This window comes from Anolis sagrei, chromosome 5 (genome assembly GCF_037176765.1).
Source record: "Anolis sagrei isolate rAnoSag1 chromosome 5, rAnoSag1.mat, whole genome shotgun sequence".
In the NCBI taxonomy this organism is placed as follows: Eukaryota; Metazoa; Chordata; class Lepidosauria; order Squamata; family Dactyloidae; genus Anolis; species Anolis sagrei.
In genome coordinates, this window is record NC_090025.1 from 162,311,385 (window position 1) to 162,331,545 (window position 20,161).

The window sequence follows — 20,161 nt, forward strand, 5'->3', positions numbered from 1 at the left end:
TCAATTATGACTGTGTATACCATGACTTCTTCCATTGTAAAGTCTAGGGAAGTGACAGAATGAAAATTATAGGCAGGATAAGGTATGGTAGGACAACCTACTGCACCAAAACAAGACATGAAGCTGTAGTGGTATAAATAGTTCATAGCGCTTTAGCCTGCCTTCTTGTGGGTCAACAGTGAACCTTTCCAGTAACATGAGGCAGGAATAGTGTGAATGTTGGGCAAAAAACCTGTAATGAAACAATACAACTTTATCCATGGGTTGTTGTAGGATACAAAAAGCTATAACTGACCATTACTAACTACTAACAGCAACTAAATGTCAAAAAATTGGATAGATGGCAGGGCACATACTCTGCATGCAGAAGATCTCAGGTTCAATCTCTGCCATCTCCAATTGAAAGAATGATGTAGAGATGATGCAAGAAATCTCCGAGAGCTACTTATTCCAGTGAGATGATACTGGGCTAAAATGGACAGTCTGAATGGCTATAAAACATTTTCCTATTATGGCTTCTCTACCAAATATTCCTTGTTCCATGTTGTAGTGGAAAACAAGGTCAATATCCCCACCCTCTTCTGTTTTTATCTGCTATTCTTGCAGTTAAGTTCCATACATATTTATTGGCTTCTCGTTGAATTTAATGGACTTAGTACCCAAGTTAAGTGCACACAGGAATGCAGTCTTCAGCTCACTAATTATATTACTATGAATTAGCCTAGGAGGCAAGTTTTGAGGAAGTTATCTCTCTCTTTTTTAGTTGATAAATTTTATGTTTTGTGTAAATGAAAGAAAGAGAAAAACAAAGAAAAATACATCAAAAAGAAAAGAAAACATTAACTAGATGTTATACAGACATCTAATGCAAATAATAGACAACATATTAATGACTGTACAATTATCACTTATCAAACCCTACTCCTCTTACCCACATCCATGAACCCATCACCCAAGACTTCCGACACCACTCAATGTGGATCTCATATCTAACAAGCATTTACCCATGTTTCTTGCCTTAATAAATTCCCTTTGTGACTACTTTTAAATCTTTGCCTTCCTTTCCAGATAGCCAAATGCCAGCCTCCATTTATTTACAAATTCTTAATTATTTCCTCCTCTAATACTATTAGTGAGCTTGGCTATTTGGATATAGTCTAGCGCAGTGGTTCTCAACCTGTGGGTCTCCAGGGGTTTTGGCCTACAACTCACAGAAATTCCCTCCAGTTTACCAGCTGTTAGGATTTCTGGGAGTTGAAGGTCAAAATATCTGGGGACCCACAGGTTGAAAACCACTGCTCTAGTACTTTATCTTTCCAAACTTTAATAGTTAACTCTATTTTCCCCTTCCAAGATTTTGCTATTGTTAGTTTTGCTGCAACAAAGCTGTGTTGGCACATTTCTTAAGTTTTCTACACTAATGCTCTTTTCAAAAAAATCCTAAAAAGCACATTTTTGGGTTTTTCTTAATCTTTTTTGTGATCATATTATTTGTTTCTATAACCACCTTTTCCTTAAAAAGTTGTAGTATATTGCAGGACTCACAAACATGACAAAAGAGTTTTTCTGCGTCCTGCACAACCAGCATTCCCCTCAAAAAGTCTGATCTATTTTGTTCATTAGCTCTGGGATTATATAGCGTCTATAAAACATTTTATACATATTTTCTCTAATTTAATCAGCTATCAAAATTTTACACCTTTTCCCCAAACCTCCAAATCAATATTTCTCCCTAACTGTTTAGCTCAATATTGAGGACGTTTTCTTCTACTACTGTCAAGCTAAAAACATTATTGTTTCAGCTGGAGCCCAGCAGTGCCCAGCAGCTTCCTCAGCCGAGCTTGGAAGAAGAGGAAGCTACCATGTCTTAGTATACAGAGCAAGAACAAGCAAGTATGCCAGGGCATACAGAGAAAGGGTTAAATGTTCTGGCTCTTTTAGACTTGAGAAGGAAAAAGGTCTGCTCAAAAAATGAAATATCAATAGGCAACACCTGAGAACCTAGCATTAAAGGTTCTTAGGAGTTTCATCTTGTTGCTGGCAGCAACGTCGGAGTTTGGGGCTGTGGCCTCGGACTGTTGGTGATCTTGGAATTCATGAACATTAGACTATATCGTTGGCATTTGGACTGACCTTGCATTTTGTTATCTGTGGAAATGGGCTCTTGGATCTCAGAATGGACTATCGGCTCACCTTGTGTTAGTCCCTTCAATTTGTGGCTTTTAGGCTGGATTCTTCAGTCTGAACTTGGGACTGCTTGCTGTTTTGACTAACATTGCTGTGAATGATCATGTTTGGAAGCTGGGTATCGGTTTCACGACAGACATTGTACAGATGTCCTATATTTTTTGTTCCCTCTTTTTTGTGGTTAAAAAAAAAGCCATAGTGCGATACCTTCATGTTTTGAGTATGAGGCAGCAATTGCACAATAAAAGCCTCAGCTGAAAGCATTAGAACACACACACACACACACACAAACTGTTTTGCCACATTGGTCAATTCTGAATAGCTACAAAATTTTGCAAATGCTTGAATGAACTGATTAACTGCAACACAGGCATTGCTTATTCATATGGTAGTCCTGCTTCTAGTAAACTCCTCTTCTGTGTTAAATATATTTTCTGCTGGAAAGCTTTTGGAAATCTTGCCAGAGCTATTGTTAGCCAAGACTGTTTCCAATCCTGCTGGGGGTCAACTGGGTCTCAGAGAGGTCTCAACTTGCTGAGTACTGCTTTAATCAAACAGACAGGGCCATACAAGCCGAATGGAGGGCCAGCAAAAACAAGTGAGAATCAGGGTGGTGCGCTTTACAGCCCGAAGCAAATCTACATTGCTGCACATAGCTCCTGAGTGGGGAAGCTCATTATGTTGGAGTCTGGAAGGACTGCACAATTGAGACATGTCTCATTAGACTGGGTCCCACTTTCTTTGCTATGGAACTTTAATATATTCTGCATTACTGGATTATAAAGACAACAGTCTATTGCAGGCCTAGCATTGAGAGGCTGGTATGGGGAGAGGGTGTATCCCCAATACAACAAGTATAACATGGCCTGGAAGTAAAAAAGCCCACAACTTTATATAGATAAACCTGTCTGGAGTTGGATAGGAAAGCACAAATCCAGAAACCAGATAACATGACTGGCCCAATTGTTAGGTCAACTGAATGCAGTGACGATTGAGGATGCCCAACCACTGCAAGGTTTCCTTCCACCTGCACCTCTGAGCTGGGCCTGACCTTGTATGCCTACACTTGCAAAGCTCTTTTATCTTGTCCTATGCCACTAGGAAAAGTTTTGACAAGTTAAAAGACAAACAAGAGGCCTGAATTAGAGAGTGGATGGGGTTGAAGGTAGTCCAAGTCAAAATGTGCCAGGGCTGCCTTGATAGACTCCCAAAGCAGACTACAATTAATCCTATGGCTTCAACTTCAAGCACTGATAATTGATCAGCTTCTTCTATGGTGTGTGGATTCCTAGCAAAACAATGCAACAGGATGCAAAATGACACTTCCTGTTGCTCTGTGCCATGTCACCGCCTACCAAATGGACCTTCTGGTTTATTTTGGGGCCTTGACTTCTTATTCATGTGGCCACAGAACTGAAAAACTATTCTGTTACTGACTGACAGCAGTCAGTGTTCATAGCCAACTTACTTGACCTGTCTGATCTCAGTCTCATAGTTTTCTAAATGCTACAAGAGAATATCACACTGCCTGTGACTGTGACTCAGAATTAAACAACATGTTAATATAGGATGTAGATAAGTTGATAGGTTTCTTGAGCTCCACTGGACAGTCATTGCACTTTTAGTGTGCTAGTGCAAGCACTCACTTTCTATTTACTCATTCCTTTCTTCCTTTCCTTGTCTGTCACTGTTTATTTCATCTTTAAACTAGGCAAGACTGGCCTCTTGAATGTCTGGACCTTCAGCATCTTGGAAACTAGGTAACTGGAGATGTTGCCAGTTCCATAATATATGTAATTTCTCATATTTATTGTCAAAGGCTTTCATGGCTGGAATCATTGAGTTGCTGTGAGTTTTTTGGGTTTATGACCATGTTCCAGTAGCATTCTCTCCTGATGTTTCTCCTGCATCTGTGGCTGGCATCTTCAGAGGTTCTGTTGGGAGTGAGGCAGGTGGAGTGCATATATATTTGCGGAATGTCCAGGGTGGGAGAAAGAACCCTTGTCTGTTAAACGAAGGTGTGCATGTTATAATTAGTAAGTTAAAATTTCTCTAATTACCTTGGTCTTGTCTCCCAAAGCCTTCTGTGAAAACCCAGTTCAGGAACTTGCTGACTATACTGAAAAACTGGTTGCTGCAACAGTGATTCCTTCTTTTAACTCTGGAGGCAGTGGGTGAGCACTCCCTTTATCCCTTTTTTCATCTGTGAAATGTTGGAGGTTATGTGTTCCTATCCTTTACATTATCAGTAATGCCACCCTTTCCTTGAATCTGTCATTAAAGAAAAAAATGAAGACAATTGTGCTCACTATATCTTTTGTGTAATGTATGCTTTGGCCCACGCCTACACCAAGATGAGGTGTTGTGAAGCTAGAAGGCCTGTATTGGGATACTGGAACTGCAAATAGGTCATAGGTTATATGTCCTGACTGCCCAATGGCATTGAATGTTTTCCATGTATGTGTTCTGTGATACGTCCTGAGTCCCCTTTGGAGTGAGAAGGGCAGAATATAAATGATGTAAATAAATAAATAGATATATCTGCAAAAACTGATGTGGTGGTGATTAATTTAAAGGGAAGAAAGGTAAGAGGAACAACCAAGCATCACACTACTAGTTGCATGTTCTAAGGAGACAGCACCCTTCCGACATTATAGTGGGATTATCATTTGTTTGTATACCAGAGGGCGGAAGGACATACACATGTACCCACAATATGCACCCAATCTACATTAAAACTGATTTCAAGTACATCTAAACTGAAATCTCTATTTCAGTTTTTTATTGGCTTGTGGTGAGGAAAGTCCAGGCAGCTGGCCAAATGATGAGCTTGTGGCATCTGCTTTCTTATTTTAATTAGGCCCATTAATCAGAGCTTCACTGTGGACATAACAATGGGCTGGGGGCAGCGGAGTCAATATTAATGAATGCATTTTAAAAGATAAGTAACGGTAAAGGTTTCCCCTTGACATTAAATCTAGTTGAGTCTGACTTTGAGGGGTGGTGCTGAAGCATTTCCCCTTCATCTCAATATCTAAGCTGAAGAGCCAGTGTTGTCCGTAGACGCCTCAGTCATGTGGCCAGCATGACTGCATGGAGTGCCATGTACTTGCTGAAATGATACTTATTGATCTACTCACATTTGCATGTTTTTGAACTGCTAGGTTGACAGAAGCTATGGTTAACAGCAGAAGCTCTTATCCACTTCCACTTCCCGGATTTGAACTGCCAATCTTTTGGTCAGCAAGTTCAGCAGCTCAGTGGTTTAACCCACTGCACCACCAGAGGCCCCATTTTATAAGATATATTTCAAAAATATAATTCTTTGTCATCCCACAACAGGGATTCTAACACTAAACTCAAAGCATGACTAGTACAAAGACTTGATCAAAAGAAACTAATGAATATCTATATTATACTACAATGAATATTGTGTTGTAGTTCAGCCTGTGACTATATCTGATGATCGTGATGGTAATGGGGTTGAAGGTTTTTCTGGGCCTGGGTCTGTTGGCACTGCGAATGAGGGTTTTCTGGGCCTGAGTTAAGCCCAGGCGAGAAACCCGAGGTGTCTCATGGACGGAGTGTTTCTTCTGCAGATTCGCAAGGTTACATTCCTGGGAGAGGCCCTAAACAGTCTTTTGCTGAGAAACAACTGTCTTCTGAGGATTATTTGCCAGGTACAGAATTTAACAAGAGTGAAGATAGAAAGCAAGCCTTTTGTAAACAAAGTTCTCAGGTCAATTCGTCTGCAGGAAAAGAGAGATAAGAAATCCTTATATGGCTGTAAGGGCAAGAGAAATGCTTTCCTTTCGGTTCTGGGGTCAGGAAAAGCTTTATATTGCTACAAGGGAAAGAGTTAGCTTAGTCTCGTCAACGTTGGAATTTCATGATAGCATTGTTTCCAAGTGTTCCTAGTTTTATGTTCCAAGTTTGCCAGGCTCTTGATCTGTGTATTGGATTTTCATGCTGCCTTGTTCTATGGATTTTGTACCTTTGTATCTTGTGTTTTACCTTTGTGCCTTGAAGCTCGTGGACTATCATTTATCTTTTACTGTTTTTACCATTTTTATTGCTTTGCTTACATATATTCTTCAATAAATTGCTTGCTGATTATACCAAACTGGTGTGGTGTTTAAGGACAGAGGTGTTCCTGCTCTGGAGTACAACATATTGAGACTTTAAAAAAGTAAGAAACCAACCCAAGACAAGAATGAGCAGAGTTCTTGCCAATCTACCAAAAATGTGCAAAATCTGACTAATAAATGCTAATCTTCCACCTGCTTACCCATGGAATAATGGGGTTGAGGGACAAGGAAAATAGTGTTCTACTTTACTGTGGAGATGGAGTTAATTTCAGAGTAATTATATATTATGGAACTGAAGCCCAATATCACTCAGAATCATTTTGGACCCTTGCTCAAATTACCTGAAAATTAAATGGCCACCAATTAAGCCATTTTGTAAATGTCTATGTGTCTTCCAGTCATCAGCTTATGATGACCTTAAAAATTTCACACAGTTTTCTTAGCTAAGAAATATTCAGAGGGGCGTTTACACATTATTTCCTCTGAAATACAGTCTACAAACCTGGTATTCATTGATAGCACAGACCAAGCTAGTGTCATTTTAACAAATATGTGCACAAAATCAGAGGCATAAAAAACGGGATATTTTCATGCAACACAAAGTCTCTGGAACGTGTGCATAGGAATACAAACGAGCTCCGGGATTTTATTACATTAGCAAATTATCAAGACACCTGTATCATTTAAATGCAAGCACTTTCAAGCTCGACAGGGAGGAAAGTTTCCTGTTTTCTCAAGTCAGCAAAAATTTAAAAATACATAAATACTGCATTTATAAAAGTAACCCACATAACCTGGCAAGCTCAGCTGCTTAAATATGAAATCTCATTTATCATGGTTATGAATCTTGCAAAGAAGGTGCCATTGATTATACAGATTTAGCCATAGTATTACAGGGATAAATCATTTTTACAATTGTACCTACCTTCACTGCAGTTGCATAAATAAGTATGCAGGCTTTCAACATAAGTACACGAGGTAGTAATAAAATATGAGATGAAGCATTAATAATGGGGGAACGAGTTAAGAGAAAGTCTATTGCTCCCAGATACAGTAGAGTCTCGCTTATTCAACATCAACAGGCCGGCAGAACGTTGGAGAAACAAAAATGTTGGATAATAAGGAGGGATTAAGGAAAAGCCTATTAATCGGCAAACTACATTATGATTTTACAAATTAAGCACCAAAACATATTTTACAACAACTCGACAGAAAAAGCAGTTCAGTACACAGTAACATTATGTAGTAATTACTGCATTCAAAACACTGTAATGTATTGAAACAGCTGTGGATCTCGGCGAGAGGCAGACTGCGTTGGATAATACAGAACGTTGGATGAGCGAAGGTTGGATAAGTGAGACTCTACTGTATAAGGCTGAACATCACTGCATACCCTCCAAATGTCACAATTGGTAGAAACGGTCCTGATTAAACCTTTGTCATCTCATTTTTTCAATTGCTTTTAAAATGTCCTAGTTTCTCCTCCTCTCACTTTCTTCTTTTGTCCTAATACTATTTCCATTGCTGTAAGCTGAGTTCAGAGGGCAAAAGTAGTTTGCACAAGTAACTCAGCAGGGGAAAGAGCAAAGGGGAAGAAATGTGTCCTTTCTCGTAAATCTCACAAAAACAAACTTCTGCGGTCTCTTTTGGCTTGTGTGCTCTTCTTTTTTAATACGTTTTGCCATCTTGACCACACTGGGTCTCACCTGTCCTGGTTTTCATCTGTGAAATATTGGAAGCTGTGTCATTGATTTTTAACACATTTGCTTTTCAAATTGTAGGCTATAGTTATAGCAGAGTATTAAGAAGGGATGGAATAACTTACTAATTGATGGAGACTACTATTGCAAGCTTTGCTAATATCTGATTTGGCCCTCAGTGATTTTCTAATGAGTGCCAATACTTTGCAACTTAGTTGTTATAGGTTTTTTGGGCTGTATGGCCATGTTCTAGAAGCATTTTCTCCTGACATTTTGCCTGCATCTGTGGTGAAACATCAGGAGAGAATGCTTGTAGAACATGGCCATACAGCCCGAAAAACCTACAACAACCCAGTGATTCTGGCCATGAAAGTCTTCAACAATACTTTGCAACTTATTTTGCTATGATTGTGAGGCTTAATCCAGACAAGATAGAGGTCCTCTTGGTCAGTTGCAAGGCCACTCAGGGTATAGGATGGCTGCCTGTGCTTGATGGGGTCACATTCCCCCTCAGGACACACGTCCGCCATCTGGGGGTCCTCCTGGACTCAACACTGATGCTTGAGGCTCAGGTGTCGGCAATGGCCGAGAGGGCCTTTGCGCAGTTAAAACTTGTGTGTCAGCTGTGACCATATCTTGAGAAGCCTGACTTGGCCATGGTGGTCCACACACCATAGTCACATCCAGAATGGACTATTGTAATGCACTCCACATGGGGCTGCCTTTGAAGATGACTCGGAAACTGCAGCTAGTGCAAAGAGCAGCAGCCAGATTATTAACTGGAGTGAGCCTTAGGGAGCATACCACCCTCTTTTACAGCAGCTCCACTGGCTCCCGATAAGTTTCCAGGCCCAATTCAAAGTGCAGGGATTATCTATAAAGCCCTATATACTTTGGGTCCAACCTATCTTTGAGACTGCATCTCCTTCTACGAACCGGCATGGGCATTAAGATTTGATGGGGAGCCTCCTGTTTCGGGCCCACCACCGTCTCAAGAACGGTTGGTGGGGATGAGAGAGAGGGCTTTCTCGGTGGTGGCTCCCCGGCTCTGGAATACCCTTTCTAAGGAAATTAGATTAACCCCCTTTCTTCAGGCCTTCCGGGTGAATCTAAAAATATGGTTCTTCAGACAGGCCTTTGATCCAGAGTAATCCATGGCCAATGTGATGAATCATTGATAGTACTGGCCCACACTTTGATTGATTGTTATGATAGATAGCCACCAGGCAGGTTCCACGGTGTTTTAGGAATTTTATAATTTTCAATTTTTTAATAATTTTATTAATGAGGTTTTTATGTGCTGTTCATTATACTTTTATGATTGTATTTATACTTATGTATTGTTGTCTGCATGTGGCACTTGGAATGCTTCTGTGAGGTGCTTTGAGTCCCTTTGGGGTGGCGGTGGAGGGGTACAACTAAAGATTATTATTATTATTATTATTATTATTATTACAAACAACATATTCCTAGATATATGTGATCTTAATGTATCCTGAAATTCTCTATAATTTAAAAATTATATCAATATGGTTAATATATCCATATGCAACTTTAATAGAATTTCATACATTTGCTATAATTAAAACACTTGAAATAACACTCAGAATACTACAGGTGATGACTTCCGGTGTGGGGTTCATGGCGGCAGGACGGTGGATGTGATAGCTCTCTCACGTTTCCACAGCCCATGGAGGTATTGGTGAGCATAGCTCTCACTCCCCAGTGGATTGAGGCTGGTGAAGATTGCGAACCCACAGGGGGTCTAACCAACGGCCCATAAGCTGTCTCCCCCCTCAAGGGAGAGGCAGCCAAAGGGTCCGGATGTGACCTCCAAAGGGAAGGCAGACCTCCACTTACCAAAGATGATACGACAATATTATTTGGCATTGTAAATTTCTGAATGTCAAAAAATGATCCAAACAGTCTAAAATATATTAGCTATGTCCTAGCATACTATAGAATTGCCCTGGAGAACCTAGCAAATTCCTTGAGATGATACCTCTCAATGAGTCTCTAGGTCCTCCAAGGCATGTGTATGGTAACTTCCCAAGGAAGTATACCATAGAATCACCTGAAACACTTAGCAAATCCCTAGATAAATCCAAAACTTATATTTCTCTTCAGCTGAGTCCATTCCAACAAAGCCATCAATAGTGTAGGATATAGAATCATAGAGTTGGAAGAGTCCTCATGGGCCATCCAGTCCAACCCCCTGCCAAGAAGCAGGAATATTGCATTCAAAGCACCCCTGACAGATGGCCATCCAGCCTGTTTAAAAGCTTCCAAAGAAGGAGCCTCCACCACACTCCAAGGCAGAAAGTTCCACTGCTGAACACCTCTCACAGTCAGGAAGTTCTTCCTAATGTTCAGATGGAATCTCCTTCCTTGTAGTTTGAAGCCATTGATCCGCGTCCTAGTCCCTACGGAAGCAGAAAACAAGCTTGTTCCCTCCTCCCTGTGACTTCCTCTCACATATTTATACATGGCTATCATATCTCCTCTCATCCTTCTCTTCTTCAGGCTAAACATGCCCAGCTCTTTAAGCCACTCCTCATAGGGCTTGTTCTCCAGACCCTTGATCATTTTAGTTGTCTTTCCCTGAACACATTCCAGCTTGTCACATTCCAGCTTGTCTTCAATTGTGTTGCCCAGAATTGGACACAATATTCCAGGTGTGGTCTAACCAAGGCAGAATAGAGGGGTAGCATTACTTCCCTAGATCTAGATACTATGCTCTTATTGATGCAGGCCAAAATCCCATTGTCTTTTTTAGCCGCCACATCACATTGTTGGCTCATGTTTAACTTGTTGTCCACGAGGACTCCAAGAACAATTCAGCAAACAGCTACCTTATATATCCCGTATTTATTCAAGTCTAATGTGCCATTGAATCTATTGAGCACCCCAATTTTCAAAACCCTGAAACAAACAAACAAAAAAAGTATTTGCTGGCAAATGTAATATGCAGTGGCAAAAAGTACACTCTTTGTAATTTGGCTTTTAAAAGGTGTGTATTAACAGTGGCAGCCTACTTATAATTCCTTCTTTAAAAACAAAAGTGATAGATAGAACATCAAAGCTTTCAGCAACTGAAAAGAAACCATCTATGCTGTAGAATGAATCCACTTTAACTGCCCTGGATCACTGCTACGGGGTCATGAGGGGTGCCAAAGAATGCTGATGCCTCATCAAACTACAAATCCCAGCACTGCACAGCATTGATCAATTATATTAGAGTGATGTCTCTCAAATATGAGCTCAAAGTGCTTTTGAGGTAGCCTCCCCTTTCGCTTTGTCTCAGGACTAAGATTATTGTATTATGAGAATCTAATATTATCTATTTATTTACTACATTTATATGCCGCTTTTCTCACCCTGAGGGAACTCAAAGTGGTTTCCAACATTATAAAGGCAAAATTCAATGCTTTACATATATGTGAAAACCATAAGATAATAGCAAGACATATAACTATATAACTGGAAAACATATAACTATAAATTAACCTAACCACATTAAAACATAAATGCAAAATAGTATTTAGAAATAAAGCATAAAAATTTAAACATTGATAATACAATAACATTGATATTAAAACCGATTAAAAACAACATGATTTAAAAACAATTATTAAAATCATGGAGCCCCCAGTGGCACAGTGAGTTAAAATGCTGAACTTGCTTACCAAAAGGTCATAGTTTCAAATCCAAGGTGCGGCGTGAGCTTCTGCAGTTAGCCCCAATTTCTGCCAACTTAGCAGTTTGAAAACATGCAACTGTGAGTAGATCTATAGATACCACTCTGGCGGGAAGGTAACGGCACTCCATGCAGTCATGCCAGCCACATGAACTTGGGAGGTATCTACAGACAACGCCAGCTCTTCAGCTTAGAAATTGAGATGAGCACCAATCCCCAGAGTCGAACATGACTGGACATAATGTCATTGGAAAACCTTTACCTAACCCTATTAAAATCATGCCATCCAAAATCAAGTCCATAGTTGTTTCATTGACCCATTAACTATTCCTTATTATTGTATCGCTTTATGAGTTTTGCTCAATAAGAGTTACTAAGAAGGAATGAATTCCTTCCAAAGTCTTGACTTTACATTTATTATTTATTTACATTTTTGAATCATATATTTCATTTTTGAATTAACTAACTTTGAAGTAAATGAAATTCTATTCTAGCCAGAACAGCACAACTGGAAGTATGATGTGTTCAAAGGCTGTGGTTCTCAACCTGGGGTCTCCAGGTGTTTTTGACCTTCAACTCCCAGAAATCCTAACAGCTGGTAAACTGGCTGGGATTTCTGGGAGTTGTAGGCCAAAAACATCTGGGGACCCCAGGTTGAGACCACTGTGAGAGAGACACTTCTATATGATCATTCATGTATACAACACACCTTACATTCCACCAGACCTTGAAAAGGTTACTTTTCCAGGACAACTCTCAAAATCCCCCTCCTAGTACAACCATGTCCTATAATAGTGCACATATACAGGAACCAGGAAGAGCTGAATAATCTTGCTTGTCCAAACAAGCATGGGTTGAAAGTCCTGGAAAAGTGCTCCCAGGCAGTTTCTGAAATGCAAACTAGCTGTCCGTCACTCAGTGTGAAGGGAGCCAGAAAAACTGGACTTATGCAAAGATCAAAAAGTCAGGAGAGAAGAGAAGGTTTCGTTAGAATACCATCATACTGTGTTGAAACATTTAAAACTGAAATACAGGAAAGTAAGTAACAAGAAAGGCATTATCGGTTTTGAAAAGCTTTTTGTGGGTTCTGTTATCACTGAAAAGCTGAAGGACAAACAAAACACATGGAAAGCTTAAGCCTTAAGTATATATATTTATTGTGTCATACACTCCATTCCCTGGGCTAGAAAACAAAAGCAATAGATCTATTATAAACACAACGGGACAAAACAACCCTAAGAGGCATTGGGAGGAATGGAGTTGTGGGTCCATTATCACATTCAAGGCCTTGTTGATTTTTGTCACTCATATTAGAAAGTCAGTTGGGGTGGAAGTTTTTCTCAGCTTAAGAACTGTGAATCAGATTTCTTAAGAGGATCTAGCAGATCCAGAGCTAAATTCATGAGCAGTTTTATATCAATGGAGGAGCTGGTACTTACATCCCACCTCAGTAAGCTAGTTCTGGAAGTTGGGATTGCACTCATAGACTCAACATATGTCTACATCAGCGTTTTTCAACCTTGGGGTCAGGACTCCTGGGGGGGGGGGTCGTGAGGGGGTGGCAGAGGGGTCGCAAAAGAGCATCAGAAAACACATTGTTTTTATGTTGGTCATGGGGGTTCTGTGAGGGATGTTTGGCCCAATTCTATCATTGGTGGGGTTCAGAATGCTCTTTGATTGTAGGTGGACTATAAATCCCAGCAACTACAACTCCCAAATGTCAAGATCTATTTTCCCCAAACTCCACCAGTGTTCACATTTGGGGACATTCATGCCAAGTTTGGTCCAGATCCATCATTGTTTGAATCCACAGTGCTCTCTGGATGTAGGTGAATTACAACTCCAAAACTCAAGGTCAATGCCCACCAAATCCTTCCAGTATTTTCTGTTGGTCATGGGAGTTCTGTGTGGCAAGTTTGGTCCAATTCCATCATTGGTGGAGTTCAGAATGCTCCTTGATTGTAGGTGAACTATAAATCCCAGCAACTACAACCCCCAAATGACAAAATCAACCCCCCCCCCCCCAACCCCATCAGTATTCAGATTTGGGAGTATTGGGTATTTGTGTCGAGTGAATGAAAATACATCCTGCATATCAGATATTTACATTAAGATTCATAACAGTAGCTAAATTATGGTTATGAAGTAGCAATGAAAATAATGTTATGGTTGGGGGTCACTACAACATGAGGAACTGTATCAAGGGGTCACGGCATTAGGAAGGTTGAGAACCACTGGTTTCCATGGTATAAATAATGCAACTTGATATCATTTTAGTCTTCATGGTTCAATGGTACGGAATCATATGAGTTGTCATTTTACAAAGTGTTTAGCCTTCTCTACTAAAGATTGTTGTGCAACTTCCCAGGAATCCACAGTATTGAGCCATATCAATTAAAGTCATGTTGAGCTATATTATTAAAACAATGTAGAGAAGGCCCTCTCCTTTCCCCCCTCAGGCTGTTAGGAATTGTGGGAGTTGAAGTCCAAAACACCTGGAGGGCTCAAGTTTGCCCATGCCTGATGTAGAGGCATCCTTATTTTCAATGTGAACTGAAACATGCTGCATACCTTCCAGCTGTCTCAATTTGGCAGGGGCAGTCCTAATTAATCCTCAGTCATCCCACTTTTTTCAGTTGCTTTAAAAATATCCCATTTTGTCTCTCCTCAGCTCAGTATCCCCCTTTGTTCTCACCTTTCAATGGCTGCAAACTGGGTTCCAGTTGTGAAATAGTTTGCACTCGATTTACTCAGCAATGGAAAGAGGAGGAGGAATCTTTCCCTTCTCATTAGCCTCAGGCAAAAGCAAACTGCCACAGCCTCTTCTATCTTGTGTGTTCTCACTAATTAATAACTTTTACCATTTTGACCACACCCTGATGTTGCTTGGCCACAAGTGCCCCAGTTTTCAACTGTGAAATATTAGAGGGCATGACACTGGGAACAGTGGGTAGATAACAGTGGGTAGATAACACTATGTAACACAACACACTGAGTAACAACATTTGAAAAAAAATCTGTTCCTGGTTTGAAAGTATTATTCCTATTTAATTGTGCGGTACTTACTTTGAAAGTAGATGCTACACTCCAGAAACTTGGTTATTGTGGCTGCCACAAACTATCTTGAATTGGTTGAAACACTTCCGAGATATTCACTGAATATCTACGGCAAAATGTGCTGCAGGATGTCCCACAAAAACAAAGTTTTTGCAGTTTAATAAATCTTTTCCATGTTTTATGATAGAACCAATTAGGAAATGACATTTATAACCCAGGAACAAAAGTCGTGTTACATAGTGTAATATATTTCAAATACCTATATGTTTGGAAGGCCTGCAAAGACTCTATACCTAAATAGACTGGCAAGTACTGATTATCACTGACCAACACACTTTTTTGGTGCCTCAACTGCTTGACCTGATTCTGGGAATATTTGACCTGCTGATTCCAAAAATGGCACCAGTTTTCCCCTATCAGTGGTAGGTTTTGACATACAGAACATATGCCATCCACCAGTTGACATCTACTCGCCCATAGAAAACCATATCTAGGAAACTAAGGCTAATGCCATCGAGCCAATGTAATTGTCTGAATCAATGCTCTAAATGACCACAGGAACAAGCCTCAAAATCAAGAAACTAATGATTATTTTTTGGTTGGGCTGTTATAAATGCAGTGCATTAAACATATCATCGTGCCAGCAGAATCAATCTCTAAGTATGTTCAGTATATTTAGATCCATAGAGCGTGTGTGGCGTAGTGATTAGTGCATTGGACTTTGACTTTAGAGTAGGCATGGGCAAACATCAGCCCTGCAGTATTTTGGACTTCTTCTCCCACAATTCCTAACAGCCTGGCTGTTAGGAATTGTGGGAGTTGAAGTCCAAAACACCGGTAAGGCTGAAGTTTGCCTATGCCTGCCCTTGAGACCAGGGTTCAAATTCCTGCTCAAACCTCTAATCAACACTCAGTGGCCATCAATGAGTCACCCTCACACAGCTTCAGAAAATAGCAATGGCAAAAAAGCCACTAAAAACCCTGTTTTGTCAAGTAAACATCATGGTAGGGTTGCCATGTGGGAAAGGAAGGCATACCACCACAACAAACACTCATGTGGGCTTTGAAGGAATAGCAATGCATTGAAAGTATCATCATGTTAACAGAATTGATCTCTTAAGTATGTATATTTAGATCTATGGAGTTGGCGTGGCGTCGTTTGCACATTAGATTATGATTCTGGAAACAGGGTTTAAAATTCCTGCTTGGCTATGAAGTTCCTGCCTGACCCCCCCCCCCCCCTTGTGACTAGGGGTGAGTCACATCCTCTCAGCTTCAGAAAACAGCAATAGCAGGTCCCCTCTGAATAAACCTTGCCAAGGGTGCATCTCTACACTGTAGAACTGATACAGTGAAGACATTACTTTAACTCACATGGCTTAGTATGATGGAATCCTCAAAGTTGTACTTTGATTTGGCACCAGCACTCTGGGGCAAAGAAGACTAAGATCTTGTGAAACTACAATTTCAATGGTTCCATTGCACTGAATCATGGCAGTTAAAGCAGTGTCCAACTACATTCATAGAGTCATAGAGTTGGAAGGGACCTCGTGGGCCATCCAGTCCAATCCACTGCCAAGAAGCAGGAAAATATATTTAAAGCACTCCTGAGGGAGTGCCATTCAGCCTCTGTTTAAAAGCCTCCAAGGATCCTTCCTCCACCACACTCGAGGGGGGGGGGGGAGTTCCACTGCTGAACAGCTCTCACAGTTAAGAAGTTCTTCCTAATGTTCAGGTGGAATCTCCTTTCCTGTAGTTTGAACCCATTGCTCTGCGTCCTAGTCTCCAGAGCAGTTGAAAACAAGCTTGCTCCCTCCTCACTATGACTCCCCCCCCACATATTTATACATGGCCCTCATCATGTCTCCTCTCAGCCTTCTCATCTGCAGGCTAAACATGACCAGCTGTTTAAGCCACTCCTCATAGGGCTTGTCCTCCAGACCCCTGATCATTTTAGTCACCCTCCTCTGGACACCTTCCAGCTTGTCCACATCTCCCTTGATTGTGGTGCCCAGAATTGGACACAGTATTCCAGATGTGGTCTGACCAAGGCAGAATAGAAGGGTAGCATTACTTCCCTGGATCTAGACACTGTACTCCTATTTATGCAAGCCAAAATCCCATTGGCTTGTTAGCTGCCACATGACATTGTTGGCTCATGTTTAACGTTGTCTGCAAGGATTCCAAGATATTTTTCACATGTACTGCTGTTGAGCCAGGCATCCTACAAGCCACTCGAAACACTTTGCAGAAGCATGCGAGAAACAGCCTCTCATTGATCATGATCCATAGGGATACCAAAGTGCTCTTCCAGCAGTCACCAGCCAATCTCTCTGAAATGCCAGAAATACAGCTTAATGGTGTAACATTAGAAAATGTTGACCATTTCTGCTACCTTGGCAGCCACCTCTTAACAAAAGTGAACATTGTCACTGAAATGCAACACCTCCTGAGCTCTGCGAGTGCAGCATTTTTCCAAATGAAGCAGAGAGTGTTTGAGGACCGGGACATCTATAGGGATACCAAGGTGTTTGTTTATAATGCCATTGTCCTCCCAACCCTGCTATGCGTCTGTGAAATGTGGATTGTCTACAGACGTCACACTCTAACTCCTGGAACGATTCCATCAGTGTTGCCTCTGAAAAATCCTGCAAATCTCTTGGGAAGACAGGCAGACAAATGTCAATGTGCTGGAAGAAGCAAAGACTACCACCACTGAAGTGATGCTCCTACAGCATCAACTCCGCTAGACTGGTCACGTTGTCCGAATGCCCGATCATCATCTCCCAAAGCAGTTACTCTACTCCCAACTCAAGAACGGGAAATGTAATATTGGTGGACAGGAAAAGAGATTTAAGATGGGCTTAAAGCCAACCTTAAAAACCATGGCATAGACCCTGAGAACTGGGAAGCCCTGGTCCTTGAGTGCTCTAACTAGAGGTCAACTGTGACCTGCAGTGCTGCGGAATTTGAAGAGGCACAAATGGAGGGCGAAAGGGAGAAATGTGCCAGGAGGAAGGTGCATCAAGCCAACCCTGACTGGGACCACCTTCCATCTGGAAACCGATTTCCTCACTGCGGGAGAACATGAGGATCAAGAATAGGGCTCTACAGCCACCTACAGACCTATTGCTAATACACTACACTTGGAGGACCATCATCCCCGGGCTAGGAGGGATTGCTTAAGGAAGTAAGTATTCGTGGGCCCAAGGGTTTGATTCCCCCACTCAGTCATGAAAATGCATTGGATGATGATGAAACAACCAGCCAACCCTCTGAACAAACTTTCCCACGTAAACTTTGGTGAAGTAGTTAAGGACTTGGAAGGCACACCATAATAAACACTCAAAATGGGCTTTGAAGGAACAGTAATGCATTTAAAGAGCCATCACATCTGAACAGATTCTACTTCTAAATGCACTGGCAAGGATGGCCATAAGTGCAATACATTTTCACAGGCATGGACAAACTCTGGCCTTCCCAGTAAGTGTTTTGGACTTCAACTCCCACAGTTCCTAACTGCCTCGGGCCCCTTCCTTTTCCCACTCACCCGCTTGAGAATGTTAGACTGTTGAGGCTGGCCAATCAGAAACCATATGCAAATTAGTAGGTCGAGATAGCTCATGCATGGGCCAACTTGGGCCCTCCCTCCAGGTAGAATCATATGTGTTTTGGACTCCAACTCCCACCATTCCTCAGGCCTCTTCCTTTTCCCCATCAGCCACTTAAGAATGTTAGAATGATGAGGCTGGCCAAGCATAAACCACATGCAAATTAGTAGGCAGAGATAGCTCATGCATGGACCAACTTGGGCCCTCCCTCCAGGTGTTTTGGACTCCAGCTCCCACAATTCCGAACAGCCTCAGGCCCTTTCCTTTTTCCCGAAAAGGAAAGGGCCTGAGGCTGTCCGGAATGGTGAGAGTTGGAGTCCAAAACACCTGGAGGGCCGAAGTTTGCTCATGCCCGGTATAGAGTCGAAAACACTTGGAAGGAGGGCCCAAGTTGGCGCATACCTGGGCGAGTAGGCAAACGGAAGGCGGGCCACCGAAAGAAGTCCTCGAAGTGAGGCTGCCTGAAGTTCTCCTTGGATGAGTCTTAAGGGGAACTTAGAGGAAGTGGCCCTTGGGAAGTCACCCACCTTGTGGGCCTGCTGGAGGCTCTCCCGGACCAGCTGCTTGAGGTGGGGCGCCTTGTCCTCCTTGCGGGGCTGCGTGTAGAGGGCCATGCGGGGCACCCCGCGGTAGAAGGAGTTGTGGGTCCATCCCAGGTCCAGCGGCGGGATCTCGGTGTCGGAGCACTCGGGCCAGTAGACCAGGGAGAGGGGCTTCCCGGAGGGGCCCAGCGGCGTGGCAGCCCCCCCTCCTCCTCCCCCTCCCTGCTTGCCTCCCTTGGCGTAGGCGCTCCACCCGCCGCGCAGGGCCTGCAGCTCCCGGCTGGAGAGGAAGTCTGGGAGCTGGTCCCGCTTGAGCTGCTCCCGGTACGCCTTCTCCCCGCGGGAGGCCAATGCCTCCAGCGCCCGCCGCTGCGCCTCGTCGTAGTAGAAGCGCGGGTGGTGCTCGCTGACCCGCTCCCCGCAGAACGAGACCTCCTCCAGGCAGAGCAGCTGAGACTCCGCCATGCTCGCCACGCCGGGAAAGAGAGAGAGAGAGAGAGAGAGAGAGAGAGAGAGCTGCCCACGACACCTGGCCGGCAGGTGAGGCTGAAGCCAGGAGAGGAGGAGGAGGAGGAGGAGCCTGGCGCTTCTGCCCCGCCTCCCCCAGCCCAGGTTCCTAGTCACCCCTGCTGTGACCTCACAGGTAATGCTGCTGTGACGACACGGGGACTTCTTTCGTGGCGTCACAGTGATGGGCTGCACAATGCCTCCGGCCCACAGAAGCACCGAAGCGAAGACTTGGGAAGGGCCACGGAGCCGAACCCCATTCTGCCCTTCAGGAAAAGCGCAAAGCATTCCCAACAGCCTCAGTTTAAAAACCACCAGAGCACTGGTTCATAACCTTTTTTTGACCAGGGATCACTTGGACCAAGAACCACTTGACCAGTGACCACTTTAACCAGGGATCATTTTGATCAGGGATTGCTTTGATCAAAGACCACGTGACCAGGGACCACTTTCATCAGGGACCATTTGGACCAGGGATCACTTGGACCCAGGACTACTTGGACCAGGGACCACTTTGACTGAGGACCACTTGGACCAGGGGCCACTTGGACCTGGAACCACTTGGACTAGGGACCCTTTCATCAGGGATCACTTGGACCAGGGACCACTTGGACCAGGGACCACTTTAACCAGGGATCACTTTGATCAGAGATCACTTTGATCAAAGACCACTTGACCAGGGACCATTTGGATCAGGGACCATTTGGATCAGGGACCACTTGGACTGGGGACCACTTGGACCACTGCTCAATTGGACCAGGGACCACTTGGA

At 42.7% G+C, this 20,161-nt stretch overlaps 1 protein-coding gene across 1 annotated transcript in view; it reads right to left on the reverse strand.

Annotated features, from left to right (window-relative positions):
- The window catches only part of FAM83F (family with sequence similarity 83 member F), a 45,928-nt gene extending 26,458 nt beyond the window's left edge, over positions 1-19,470 (reverse strand). The window contains exon 1 of the mRNA XM_060777089.2: positions 18,868-19,470. Within this exon, the coding sequence (XP_060633072.2) occupies positions 18,868-19,347 (480 nt within the window). The 5' untranslated portion in view covers positions 19,348-19,470. The remainder of the gene's footprint in view (positions 1-18,867) is intronic.
- Between the last annotated feature and the right edge of the window lie 691 nt (positions 19,471-20,161).